Raw genomic sequence first — 14,519 nt, 5'->3', positions numbered from 1 at the left:
GAAGAAGAAGAAGAAGAAGAAGAAGAAGAAGAAGAAGAAGAAGAAGAGTTTGGATTTATATCCCCCCTTTCTCTCCTACAGGAGACTCAAAGGGGCTGACAATCTCCTTGCCCTTCCCCCCTCACAACAAACACCCTGTGAGGTAGGTGGGGCGGAGAGAGCTCAGAGAAGCTGTGACTAGCCCAAGGTCACCCAGATGGCGTGTGTGGGAGTGTACAGGCTAATCTGAATTCCCCAGATAAGCCTCCACAGCTCAGGCGGCCGAGCTGGGAATCAAACCCGGTTCCTCCAGATTAGATACATGAGCTCTTTTTTTTAATTAAAGCTTTTATTACAACTTGAAATTATACATAGAAAAGTATAGTTACATAGTTCTGCATCTCGTCATACATCTACAAAAACCTTTGCACAGTTGTGCAACATTTTATCAGTTACTGCCATTAATATAACATAATTAAAAAGTAAGAACTTCCTCTATATCCACCGAGAGTCCAAAAGAAACAAAGAGAACAGTTCCACAGTTTCATAGATCTATTCTCTCTAACGATAATAAACTAGTGTACATTTTAAAGCATTTTACAGATCAAAGTGCCTCTACTGCTATACTATCTAAAAAATAAAACTTATTTACATAGAAATATTTATATTAAAATAAAGCATAGGAAGACATCAGGTGACTCGTCCTTTGCATTGACTGAAGGCTTCCATTCATAGTTCTACTTGCTTAGACAAAGGGGGGAAAAATAAGATGAAGAGCAGATACACAAGCTCTTAACCTCCTACGCCACTGCTGCTCCTGTGAGGGAGAATAACAGCCCAAGATCTCTCAGCAAGTCTTGTCAGCTCTGGCCGTGCCGAATCTTCCCCTTCTAGCTCGAGAGTTGTGCTGATTTATTCTCTGTTTCTTATTCATCTCTTGTTCTGTTCTGGGTTTTTTTTTTCCGGTGTGCCTTCTAGGCCCTGAGCAGCCACACGGCGTTCACCAAGCACAGCGAGCAGCTGGGCACCGAGGAGGGCGAAGTGGAAGAGATGGACACGCTGGACCCCCAGACGGGGCTCTTCTACCGCTCCGCCCTGGTGCAGGGGCAGAAGCCGCCCAAACTGAGCCAGCCGCCGCTGGAGCAGACCCAGCTCCAGGTCAAGACCCTGCAGTGCTTCCAGGCCAAGCAGAAGCAGACCATCCACCTGCAGGCCGAGCAGCTGCCCCACAAGCTGCCCCAGATGCCCCAGCTGTCCATCCGGCACCAGAAGCTGGCCCCACTGCAGCAGCAAGACCCGGCCCCGCCCAAGCTGTCGGACGCCCAGCCGGCCCAGCACCACTCCATCATCCGCGAGAGGCAGCTCCCCACTCTGGTGGCCCAGCCGCAGCAGACCGTGGTCCAGGTGTTGGCCGTCAAGACCACCCAGCAGCTGCCCAAGCTGCAGCAGGCGCCCACAGCCCAAAAGATCTACGTCCAGCCCCAGCCGCCCCAGAGCCAAATGCAACTCCAGGCCGCTGCCGAGAAGCCGTCGGCAAACCAGGTAAGGTCGTTACCCCAATTGGTTTTGGCTTTTTTCCCTTTTGTTTGGGGCATTGGCAGAGGGACAGCCCTTGCGTTGCGAGAGGGAGTAACTGGGATCTTTCCCACCAAAGTTTGTGTGTGTCGGGTGGGGGGGGGGTGGGGTCTTTCTCAGAGAACCACAGGAGGCCAGAATTTAAAAGTTTTAGCAATTTTATTGCAAAGGTAAAATAACACACTTTCATGTGCCAGTGCCAAAATACACACAGCCACAGAATTTCGAAGAAGCCTAAGATTTAGAAAAAGGTGCTGCATAGATTTGGAATAGCAGAGGTTGTTGTGGGAAGGGGGATATTTACCTGGTCTAGAAGAGGAAAGTCCAGGGATACAGACTCCAGCGCCTGCTTGGGATGCAGAGAAGAGAGCTACAGCTGCCGTTTCGTCAACTTGGTATCGGAAATTTTGGCCCTCCAGCAGTGCTAAGAGAGCCGTTCTCCCTACACAAAAGAGAGGCCCCCGGTCTCTGTTTAAAAACCTCCTTTTAAAAAAATAATTTTTAATTGTATCATTTGAATTTTACAGTTTATAGTAATTTCCTTCTTCATACATTTTCAAACAATACTTTTTCCCCCTTTTCTCCCTCCCCCCATTACTACTTCTTCGTAGTTTTGTCACACAAACAGCAGTAAGTTCATTCTCTGTAGCCTCTTCTCCCATGTTTCTTCATTGGCTCGAGCTTCTTTCATCCAGTCCACGTATATTATCCATATCTTCAAAATTTCATTCTGTTTACCTTGCCACGTCTTATTTTTGGTTAGTATATCGAAAATATCAAGTGTCACTTGTTCCCAGATATATTCTAACCATTTCTGAAATGTCCATTTTTTCTTTTCTTTCCAGCCCAAGGCTATTGTTGCATGGGCTGCTTTAATCATTATTTTATACGTATAACTCTATTGTTTATCCACCCTTCTGTCTTCCATTGCACCCATGAACATTAAGTCATTATTTAAAAAAAACCTCCTAAGAACGAGACTCCTCCACCCTCCGAGGCAGCGCATTCCATTGTCAAGCAGCACTGACCATCAGGAAGTTCTTCCTAATGTTTCTCTTTCCCTGTACCTTTCCCTCTACCTTGAACTCATTGCTCCTGATCCTCGTCTCTGGAGCAGCAGAAAACAAGCTTGCTCCTTCACCAACATGACATCCCTTCAGATATCTAAACATGGCTATCATGTTACCTCTTAACCTTTAAGGGTCACCTCCTGCATGTGAGCTCCCAAAGGCACCTGGTGGGCCACTGCGAGTAGCAGAGAGCTGGACTAGATGGACTCTGGTCTGATCCAGCAGGCTAGTTCTTATGTTCTTATGTTCTCTTCACCAAACAAAACATCCCCAGCTCCCTAAGTCTCTCCTCGTAGGGCATGGATTTCAGACCTATTACCACTTTGTTTGCCCTCCTCTGGACCCGTTTCAGCTTGTTAATATCCTTCTTGAATTGCAGTGCCCAGAAATGTACAAGGACGATATTGAAAAGCTGTATTTCAACCAGTATAACCTAGGGCTGTGGTGGCGAACCTACGGCACTCCAGATGCTCATGGACAGCAGGGGCTGATGGGAATTGTAGTCCATGAACATCTGAAGTGCCATAGGTTCGCCACCACTGACCTAGGGGGTATTTTCGCCTACTCTCCGGCATACCTACTGTTCCCAAGGACTTGCCTCGCTGCATGCACGTCTGTGCTGGGACACTTTTCAAGGACCCAGCTTCTTAGCGCAAGGCACGCCAGGACTCTGCTTTGAACCACCAGAACCGTTTTTGCATGGCCTGACACAAGGCGAGCAGGGAGGAGCAGCCGGGGGACAGAAATCCAGGACCCCGAACCAAACCCCTGTTTGCTCTGAGGCAGGGCTTAAGGCTTGTGGTTTGGGAGTCAGTCAGCAGGTGGCGCTGCTGTCAGCTGTTTTGCCCTTCCTCAGCTTATAAGATGTGGTTTCAACAGTAGAAATTAGGACCAGAGTTCTGTGCAAAGAAAATAGGAATCCTGCAACTCGGACAGGTTATATAGTCGAGGCACTTTACCTCGTTTTGAGTCGTTCCAAGGGCTTGCTTGACAGACCGCTGCCCCAGTTTGTGTTACAAAAACCGATGCTCTCCAGCCAACTGGCCTTGGTCGAAAGTGATACAGTGTTTAGCTACCAGACTACAGATGGCATTATAACATTTCTCTATGATTCAGACCAAGTCATGAAAAGTTGTTTAAATGGGTGGCCAGGTCTTCCACACAAAGTCACGTCCTCTTAAAGATCATGATGTGCCAGTCATGCCCAATTCTGCCATGGCATGAATTCATTGGCTCCAGACTAAAAGAGTTTCCTGTGGCCGAGGCGTTATAAGATTTTGCTTTTAAGTGTCAAAAAAGTGTCCCATTGCACCCTTCTGTGTATTGTATTGTGATATTGTTATGTATCAGGTAGGCCATTATGGGTCTTTTACTAGCGTGGATTATTTTAATTGATAACGAATACGTATGTTTTTTTGGTATACGATGGCCCCTCAAACAATTTTAGGTACTTTATTATAGTTTTGTAGGGTTAAATTTGTTCCCCTCGTTTGTTTGCACGTCGCTTGTTAGGAGGATCGGCATTTCGACCACGGCTATCTAGAGGTCAGCTCTAGACCCAGCGACTTCGTACCCAAACACCAGCCAGACTTATTGATCAGTGTCCCTAAATAGATATTTGTCAGGCCCAGTGGGTGGGAGGGGAAAACGCCCTCAAACTTGGAAGTCTGTTCTTCTGCATGCACCTCGTTGTTCGATCGATCCCTAATTCCTTTCCCCCCTTTTGTTTGTTTCTGTTTCTTTCTGTTTTGTAGGTATAAAGTAATTGATTTCCGTCCCTGTAAAACCTTTTTAAAAAATTTCTATGGAAATAAAGACGAACCCTGCGGCGGCAGTCTAAGGAACTCCATTGTACGTCTTCCTTTGTAGTTTACATCGCCCTCGGCTTAGTATCTTTGTCCTAGAAGAGCGATCTCATTGTCTGGGGGGAGGGCAGAAAAATTAAGTGGCAAATGTGTGCGTTGACCTCCCACTCCCCCAATAAATGTGTTTAAAGAAAAAAATGTCACTAAATGCCCTGAGCTTTTTGACGGTGGTGGGGGGGTGGGGTGAAGAGAGGCAACGCTTGGGGGGTGTAAATCCCAAAGGAAAACGGGGCTGCTGTAATGGACATCTATGGTGATCTCTCTTTTGACCTTAGCATCTTCCTAGTTGTTCCCCACCTGCTATTGTTGACTAGCAATCGTTCTGTGTTTAAAATTGAGAGTTTCCAAACTCACTTTCCTATAGTAGTTTTTGCTTTCTTTTCTTTTTTTAAATCTCAAGCTTTAAAGTGATGTAATTTTTTTTAAAGAGAGGATCTCCAACCTGCCTGTAACATGCACAAATCTGATTTGATTTTCAGGTGCACCAGCCCATAATATCCCAAGGATCCTCTGTTACAAAGATAACTTTTGAAGGGCATCAGCCACCTACCGTGTCCAAGGTGGCCAGCATCAGTTCGGCGCCTAAGCTGACCCCGTCTCTCCCAAGCCTATTTCCTGTCCAGGTACCCACGAAGACAGCTGTCGCGGACATTTTGAAAATGTCCATGATGGAAGCTCAGATTGACACAAGCGTAGACCGCACGGTCACGGAACCCCCCACCAGCAAGGTCGTCCCCAGTGGCACTCTGACTGGCGAAGCGGACTCAGCACCTGCCTCGGTGCTGCGGGTGGCCACAGTCGGGGCGGGCACGGCCGTGGCGACATCTGTCCTACAGCCGCCAAAACGCTTGGACTCTGCGTCGAGCCCTCCCGCGGTTGGGCCGTCTTTACTGGAGAGGAAACCGGCCGTTCCAGCTCCACCCACAGCCAGCCAGTTCATCCGTATCCAGAACATAGCCCCGAAAAAAGCAGAGGAGATCCCCACAGAGATCTTAATTCAGGTAAGCAGTTGAAAGATCGTCTCGGGGGGGGGGGGGGGGGGGATGATCAAGAGTTGGTTAGGGTTCCCAACTTCCTTTTTAATTTTTTAAAAAAAATTAAAAAAATTAATTTTCACAGTATAATTGACAACAAAATAGAGAAATGAAAAAAAAAAGGAAATTTCCAAGGCAAAGACAAAAAGGGAAAAAGTAATACATCGACCCAAAAACTATCGATATAGCTATAACATGTTGAATCTTGAAATAACTATTATCAGAGAGACTGTTACAAAATCTTAAAATTTACTACCCTGTATCCACTGGCTCTCTTGTATTTTAATCATTAGCAAGTTAATAATCTTCCAGTTATTTTTTGTGTGTAAAAGAAATAAAGTTGCCATTTCTCATCAAATTCTTGTGTTGACCAACTATTTACAAGGTTTGTTAGTTTAGCCCAGGGGTCTGCAACCTGCGGCTCTCCAGATGTTCATGGACTACAAATCCCATCAGCCCCTACCAGCATGGCCCTGGTTTAGCCATTACAGCATTTGTCTTCCCAAAATTCATCTGTTGATTTTCCACGATATATGCCGTCAAATGTAATCCATGCCCTTTGGGTTCTATGCAAAACCAAAAGAATGGTTTTGTGAAAGAACCAATGGGTAGAACTCGAACATTAAAAACTCCCAACACTCAAAAACCAGTGGAAGAGGAAATTACAATGTGAAATTGCTGTTCATTCCCAAATTGAGAACAGTGGGTGCCCCGGGGATGAATTCTTAAATCTCACTACAAATGCTAATGTTCTGCCTCCAAGCATTTTTCCTCTGCTCTGATCAAGCTGATTGTATTTTGTATTGTGTGTCTGCATCCTGACTAAGCTTGAGCAATATCGGGAAAATTCAGATTCGGCTTGATTCGGCTATAAAATTATCAGTATGGCCGAATCAGCCGAATCCCTGATTTGATATACCGAAAAATTCAGGTTCGTTAGCATTTTTTAACATTTTAAGTGTTTTTTTGTGTTTGGCCTGTAGAGGGCACATTTTGAACCTAGTGGGTATCTTCAGGAGACCCTCCTGATGACACCACCCAGCTTTCGTGAAGTTTGGTTGAGGGGATCCAAAGTTGTGGACCCCCAAAGGGAGACCCCCCATCCCCTATTGTTTCCATCCTCCATTGGCCCGATGCTGAATCGCCAAGCCTAATCCTGACTCCATCTTTGCACACCTTTGTGCCTAGGATATAAAGGCTCAGAGATCTCCATTCCCATTTGTATACAACAAAGAGCGCTCTCAAAAGCTCATACTCCCCAAATCTGATTGTCATCTCTGAGCTTTAGAGAACCGCTTTGATTTTCCCCCGGCAAGCTATTTTCAGAGTGTATTTTAAATCTGTGCTGTTGTACTCTCAAGGAACGTGGGGTCGTGGCTCAGCAACAGAATGCCTGCTTTGTAAGCCAAAGGTCCCAAGTTCCTGAGATGTCCCACTCGAAGGCCTTGGGTTATGGGCCCAGAAATGGCTGTCCCCCTCTTCTTTGCCAAGAAGTTTTCTGTAATGTGCAACTGAGGATAAATGTTCTTAGTTTGCAGGGAGCCGTGGAGGGGACCAGCAATCTCAGCTGGTCCTGTACAAGGACTGTATGCAGCCAGCATCTGTCTTGTCTGCTGTGACTTACAGCAGCTCTCCAGGATCCCACAGTCAATCCTGGACCTCCCCCCCCCCCGCCTGCTTCTTAAGATCCTTTTAGGCAGGATGCCTGGGGTTGAATCCAAGACCTTCTGTGTGATAGCCTTTCCTATGGTACTTCTGCCCATTACACAGGGTGAAAGATTGCGTGCTTGCTTATTTATTTATTTACATTTATTCCCTTCCCTTTACCACAGTCTCAGGACCAGCTGCAATACAGAAAAAACAAAATCGCATCCAAAATTGGTGAAATCGCAATAAAACCCCATCCTAAAAACCCTAAAGCGATCTAAAATCTCAAACGCCCAACCCCACCACCACAAAAACGGGACAGGTGTACAGAGCCTCCCCCTCCCCCACCAGTGCAGGAAATCAGCCAAATTCCTGGGTAAAGAGGACAGTTTTTACCAGGCACCCAAAACTCAAAGAGAGTAGGTGTCTGGCAAACCTCTGGAGGGAGGGCATTTCCCAATGTGGGGGGGGGGGGACAGTCAGGCAAACCTCCCCCTCCAATCTCAGCATCCAGGCAGGAATATATGGGCGGATGCTCTCTCTCAGGCACCCAGGACCAAAGCTTACCTGATGCCGTTTAACAAGGTCATGACGAAAACGGCGTATTTGAACTCGTGGCCTTCCTGATTCGCAGCAAAGTGTTCACAACGTAACCCTGTGAATAACAATGAGTCAACCTAACCCATATCCCAGGGTTGTTGGACGACAAAATGGAGAGGCAAACAACATAAGCTGTTTTGGGTTTCAACTGTGGGGGGAAGGTTGGGTTATAAACAAAGTAAATAAAATTAGTAGTAGTATAGAATCATAGAGTTGGACGAGACCCCAAGGGCCGTCAAGTCCAACCCCCTGCAATGCAGGAACATGCAATCAAAGTAGTGGTAGTGGCAGTAGTTCCCTTTCCACTTTCACGCTGGTGATAGGGGCCTCTTCCCCCAATTCATAAACCCCATCTTTATTTTCCTTGCAACCAACTGGCATGGGTATTCTCCTGCTCACGCGTGGCGTTCTGATACCGTTTTCCAGACTATCCCGCCCGGTATTCGCGAAGCTTGCCGCACTCCACCTCCAGCGATGAATTACCGTGGAACCCAGCGGACTCTTGGAACTCCGCTGCTTCACCAGTAGCGCCCACCGGCCAATCAAGGAGACCGTCATGGAACAGGACATGGACAGCAGCAACGAGGAAAGGGCGGAGACTGGTCAATAAGCTTCGAACAGACCTAAGCCCTCGAATTATTACCGGCATGCACTTCCTGGCAAACGCGGGGAGGCAGACGGCGACCTGGGGCGGTTAAGTACTTGTGTTCTCGCAAAGCACTTTGCGCCTCCCAGGCCCGTTGGGGGCCGCGGATCAACTTCACACATGGGTTAGTTAATTCGACGAATTATTGCCGAGGCTTCGATCGTAGAACGGTTCCAGTCGAGCCCGGAGTCCCCTCGGTTCCAAGTGCGACTTTGAAACAGCAGCCGAATGTGTTACTTTAAGCGGAGGAGTGAGAAGGATGTATGGGTTTCTTTTTCCTGTTTTTTTTAAAATTTTTGCCACGTTGTCTGAAATCAGCTACTTTGACCTCTTCAAAGTTACGAAGAGGGGCGAGGCTTTCCCTCTGTATATAAGCAGCGGACCGGACTTTCATCACAAAGAGATTTTTTTTGGTTTTGTTTTCTGCAGCAGCATTCGAGTCCTCTATGAAAACAGTCTTTTACGAGGGCTGGGGAATCACCCTAAAGAAATAGCGGCTGTGTGGCTTTTTTGTTTCTAAATAAGTCAAGGAGAGGAGGTTGGCCTGGTTGTCTTCTCTTTTAAAAGAAGATGTAAGTTGACGAATGGTCAGGAATGAGCAGAATGGGAGGGGAGGGGCAAGCGCGGGGAGAGAGGGTGGGTTTGCTCCCTTGCTTCGAGGAGAGCGTTGTTCTGTTTCTATCACACGCAGCTGACAATTTCAAAGCTGCCCCGCCTTGCAAGGAAGTTTTTATTTATTGAAAAGTAACGCCAGGTGAGGCTCCGGCCAAGGGCCCGACATCCTGTTCAACAGGCCAGTACACTTAAACACGGGGTTGTCATAAACAGACAAAACAATTTCACCCTTTTGAGCTGCAGAGGGATGGAGAAAATGCTTTCTTAGGATCATTCAAAGCCCAGGGTGTTGATAGTTTATGACTCAAACTAGGATGTGGGTTGCTAACATGGCTCCGCCCTCCCCTTTCTTGCTCACTTTTTTCTTTAAAAAAAAAGTTGAATTGTGTCTGTTCGGGGACTTTAAATGTTCAAATGGCTGGATCCTTTTATAGTTTTTTTTTAAAAAATTTTTGGTTTTCATGTTTCCTCTTCTCTGCCTTATTTTGCATTTGCACAAGCAATATTGGGGGGCGGGCGGTTTCTGATGGTTAAAGGCAGGCAGATTTTTTAAAAGGAACAGCGAAAAAGAAAAAAACAATCTCTTTGTACATTTTGAGTGAACGAAAAAATCTGCTTTTTTTTAGTAAAAAAAGGAAAAAAATTGTACATAGGAACAAGGTTTTTAACTGTTTTTTTTGTATATAGATTTCATTATAAATAAGCATTTTAAGGCCTTTGGGGATGTACTCTGTATATACATCGTTACCAACCGAACTGCTCCAGAGGTATTTGGTGCTGAAATGCTACTTTTAAGTAGAAGGTTCTCTGAAGGTTCTAATACAGTCTTTTCGCCAATATTTTCTAAACTGTGATTTTACTGTTTTGGGGGGGGGGGGGGGCGCGGGGTGTAGTTACTGTTGAACTAATGCTAGAGAAAACACTCCAGAGGGTGAAATACAATACCAAAAAGAGGGGGGGGGGGGGAAAAAAAAATAAAATTTCTGTTTGTCAGTTGCGTCACGCAGTGTAGCACTCTAGAGTCCTACAAGTGGTACCTGACCCTATTTTAGCTTCAGTCGGGTCTTCTCTGTGAAAGACTGGTTGACTTTTTTTTTGTTTCTCTTCCCTATGGCTGCTGTGATCTGGGTTGGCTAACATTTGGAGATTTTGAGGGCGGAGCTTGGGCAGAGCGGGATTTGGGGAGGGGAGGGACCTCGACGGGCATAGAGACATCAAGCCCACCCTCCAAAAGCAAGCACCCATTTTCTCCAAGGGAACTGAGCTACGATCCTGCTATAATTTGGGGGGATTTGTAGGCCTTCCCTTAGGATTGGGCAACCCGGGCTCTCCCCAAGATAATTTGTGTAGATCAAGGAGGAGGCTTGCTTTTAGCGCCGTGCATTTTCTTGTGCCTTTTGTTAAAACTGGGGAACTTGAAATGCCTGCTCCACAACGCACACCAGAACTTGGCCCTCCTTTGTGGAATTTGTGACAGGGTCTCTTTGAAAGTGTTAGATGTCTCGAATTTCACCTCTCTCTCAGGTCGAGTCCACAGCTCCTTGGCTGGTGCAAGTGTCTAGGCAACTGTGTGTGTGTGGGGGGGGGGGTGCTTCTGTTCGGGTTAAATTAGAGATTTCCATCCATCCCCCCATGAGCCCTGCACTTTACACACACAGTCAAACCTGGTTCCGAGTATTTCTCTGAACTTTTAATCCACACCCTCCTGTGCTCCAGATCTTTACAGCCCTCCTCAAATAGGAAAGTTTCCCGAATGGCCCCCAGTTACTGGACTAAGAGGTTAAAGGGCTTATATAGCTCAACTCCAAAAGTCGTAAATCTCCATCCTGGATTCTCTTTCCCTCTGAATTTTTAAAGATTTTTATGGACTGTGTATGTGTGTGTGTATGTGTGTGTATGTGTGTGTGTGCTTGAAGAAGAAGAAGAAGAGTTTGGATTTATAACCCCCCCCTCTCCTGTAGGAGAATAAGAGGGGCTTACAATCTCCTTTGCGTCTCTTCCCCCCTCACAACAAACACCCTGTGAGGTAGGTGGGGCTGAGAGAGCTCTCTAGAAGCTGTGATCAGCTCCTAGGTCAACCAGTTGGCGCAGGTGGAAGTGTACAGGCTAATCCGAACTCCCCAGATAAGCCTCCACAGCTCAGGGTGAGCAGAGCTGGGAACCAAACTTGGTTCCCCCAGATTAGGATACACGAAGCTCTTAACCTCCTACTCCACTTGTCTGCATATTTACTCTCCATTAACAAAACAGGGGGAAGTACCAGCACTCTGGACAGAGGCAATTGTTGTACTGATGTTCCAAAAGGGAGACTACAAATTACCTACAAAATTACCATCCAGTTATCTTATCTATCCCGGGGAAAGTTGTATGCCAAGTACTTATTAGACAAACTGTCTTGCTGGGTAACCGAGAATAAAATACTTGGACTAGGGCAGTGGTGGCGAACCTATGGCACGGGTGCCAGAGGTGGCACTCAGAGCTCTCTCTGTGGGCACGCGCGCGCAGAGTTTGTCATGTGGGGGGGAAATTGCCCCCCCCACACACACACACATCTAGGCTGGCCCTGGGCCTCTGATTCTTGATGCACTCTGCACCTCAGTGCCTGTGCTCCAGGTGGCTGCAAGCCTCAAAGAGGCGGCAGAGATGTTGTGAGAGGCGCAGAGCGGCGCATGTGGGACTTGCTGGGGGCTACAGCAGGCTGGCCCCTGCTTGGGGGGCTAGTGACTTCCTCATTTTTACACCCAGATCCCCTGTCCGATGACCCACGCAGGTAGCATGCTTAACCCCTCTTCCCCCCCCCCCCCCCATAGAAAGAAGGAGAGACGCTCTATCAATGCATAGTGCTTTCAATATGGACACGTCGAAGCAAAACTCCCGGCCAAGTTCAGAGTCATATGGAAAATCTGCCACCGCTAGGGATCCACTTGGAGTGTCTAACTGCATGCAAAGCAGATTACAAACTCCAGGAGGCCTCCCTTATGAATCCCCACCCAGGATCTGTAAGAAGGAGGTGAGCTGGAGTCACGCATCCTCCAGCACTTAGAGCTATCTACAACCACTCATCTCCCCAGCTGGTCCAACCTGGGCTCAAGAGTTACTCATAGTTGAAGCAGAAATAACCATCACCCCAAAAGAGATCCAAATGGTAGACTCCCGAGGAGTTGATTTCTATCGCCAAATTTGCTTCTGCTAAATTGGGACTGATAAGTGGGTTTTGGGTTGCACTTTGGGCACTCGGTCTCGAAAGGGTTCGCTTACCACCGGACTAGGGCAAATTGGTTTTCAGAGCGGTAAATCCACCCTCGACCGCATGTTTGGACCTGTCCCGTTAAGTGTGTCCTTATTAACGCCCAATTTGGCTACTCGATGTTGCCTTCTTTGCTAGGATTCACACGGCCGCCTCTTATCGGTAGAATTGCTCCTGACTCTTTCGTGCTAAGGGAAGTTGCTCTTCTTTGGAGTCAAACAGGCTCTGGAGCTCAGCAAGATTCCTCTAGGCATAATAAGCCATCAGGAAGAAGAGCTTCCTTTTGTGAAACGCAAGCAGGAATGGAGGTCCCTCTTTCACAGATGGAGTTTTGACTCTCGAAAGCTTACGCCCCTAAAAATCTTGGTGATCTCTAAGGACCTGGACCGGAATCTGGCTGTTAGGCTGCAGACTGACACAGCGATCATCTGAAACTGTTTTTTGGTAGGTTTGGCAGCTCGGGGTTGGGCAGTTCCTGGAAATGGGGGGGGGTGGGGGCTGAGGAGGGAACATTTTGGGGAGAGGAGGAATTGCAAGAGGTTATAATGCCATGCAGTTAACCCTCCAAAGCACCCATGTTCTTCTGATGAACTGATCTCTGTAGTTTAGCGATCAATTGCAATTCGAGATCTCTGGACCCCGTCTGGAGGTTGGGAACCTTAGTTCTTAGAGAGGGTTTTATTTACCTCCCAGACAGCTTTTTAAAAAGAAGAAGAAGAAGAGTTTGGATTTATACCCCCCCCTTTCTCTCCTGCAGGAGACTCAAAGGGGCTGACAATCTCCTGGCCCTTCCCCCCTCACAACAAACACCCTGTGAGGTAGGTGGGGCTGAGAGAGCTCTTGCAGCTGTGATCAGGCCCAAGGTCACCCAGCTGGCGTGCAGGTGGGAGCAAAGCCCAGGCTAATCTGAATTCCCCAGATAAACCTCCACAGTTCAGGGCGCAGAGCTGGGAATCAAACCCGGTTCCTCCAGATTAGATACACGAGCTCTTAACCTCCTATCACTGTTATGCTCCTATGCAAACATATGCAAAAAAAGTTTGCATATGTTGCTCTTCTCCAGCACACTGACATGGCTGCCCGCCTGAAATCACCTTTTGTACAGCTAGACTCTTATGTTAACCTGGCTTGCTAAGGTCTTACGGGGTTTCAGGCAGAGAGGGGGTCCTTCAGCGTGGTGTAGTGGTTAAGAGCAGGTGCACTCTAATCTGGAGAACTGGGTTTGATTCCCCGCTCTGCCACTTGAGCTGTGGAGGCTTATCAGGGGAACCAGATTAGCTTGTGCGCTCCAACACATGCCAGCTGGGTGACCTTGGGCTAGTCACAGTTCTTCTTTGGAGCTCTCTCAGCACCACCCACCTCACAGGGTGTTTGTTGTGGAGAGGGGGAAGGGAAAGGAGATTGTCAGCCCCTTGTGAGTTTCCTCTGCTGCCCTTTGAGCTCCTCTCAATAGGAGATGATGGAGACATTTGTCATTTTATGACAAGAAGTTAAAGCAGTGGTGGTGAACCTTTGGCACTCCAGATGTTATGGACTACAATTCCCATCAGCCTCTGCCAGCATGGACAATTGTAGTCCATAACATCTGGAGTGCCAAAGGTTCGCCACCACGGAGTTAAAGCATCTGGGACTTCCTTAGTTCAGAAGAAAAGAAGAGGAGTTTGGATTTATATCCAATTTTTTCTGCCTTTAAAGAGTCTCAAAGGGGCTTACAATCACCTTTCCTTCCTCTCCCCACAACAGATGCCTTGTGAGGTGGGTGGTGCTGAGGGAGTTCTGAGAGAACTGTGCCTGGCCCAAGGTCACCCAGCAGGCTTCATGTGGAGGAGCGGGGAAACGAATCTAGCTCTCCAGATAAGTGTCCACGGCTTATGTGAAGGAGTGGGGAGTCGATCCCGGTTCTCCAGATCAGAGTCCTCCCGCTCTTAACCACTACGCTACTCTGTTGTCCCCTCTTTAGCTGACGTAGAGATTTACAAAAATTATGTACGCGGCAGAAAGAGTAGATCGAAAGCATTTCCTGTGCTCTCCCAAAATCACAAGAACTTGAGGGAATCCAGGCTGAATTGTTTGGCCGATAGATTTCAAGTCGAGCAAAACGAAGCACAGTTTGACTTCAGGAATTATTGTAGCGTTTGTTTCGTATCTGAGCGTTTCACCATTTAAACATTTTAAGGAGGTAGTCGAGGGCTGAAATATTTTTCTGCATCACATCTTCCTTTTCTTTCTCAATTTAGATAT

General features: G+C 47.2%; 1 protein-coding gene across 1 annotated transcript; it reads left to right on the top strand.

Moving 5' to 3' along the window:
* Positions 1 to 961: 961 nt before the first annotated feature.
* LOC125430804 (BRCA2-interacting transcriptional repressor EMSY-like) lies at positions 962 to 8,298 on the top strand. The gene is made up of 3 exons (XM_048493045.1): positions 962 to 1,521; positions 4,969 to 5,490; positions 8,197 to 8,298. The coding sequence occupies exons 1-3, from the start codon at positions 1,030 to 1,032 to the stop codon at positions 8,296 to 8,298; spliced, it is 1,116 nt and encodes a 371-aa protein (XP_048349002.1). The 5' UTR covers positions 962 to 1,029.
* The last annotated feature ends 6,221 nt before the right edge of the window (positions 8,299 to 14,519 follow it).

The sequence above is a fragment of the Sphaerodactylus townsendi genome, linkage group LG04, assembly GCF_021028975.2.
Source record: "Sphaerodactylus townsendi isolate TG3544 linkage group LG04, MPM_Stown_v2.3, whole genome shotgun sequence".
NCBI lineage: Eukaryota > Metazoa > Chordata > Lepidosauria > Squamata > Sphaerodactylidae > Sphaerodactylus > Sphaerodactylus townsendi.
This window is presented reverse-complemented; position numbering and strand designations above follow the sequence as displayed.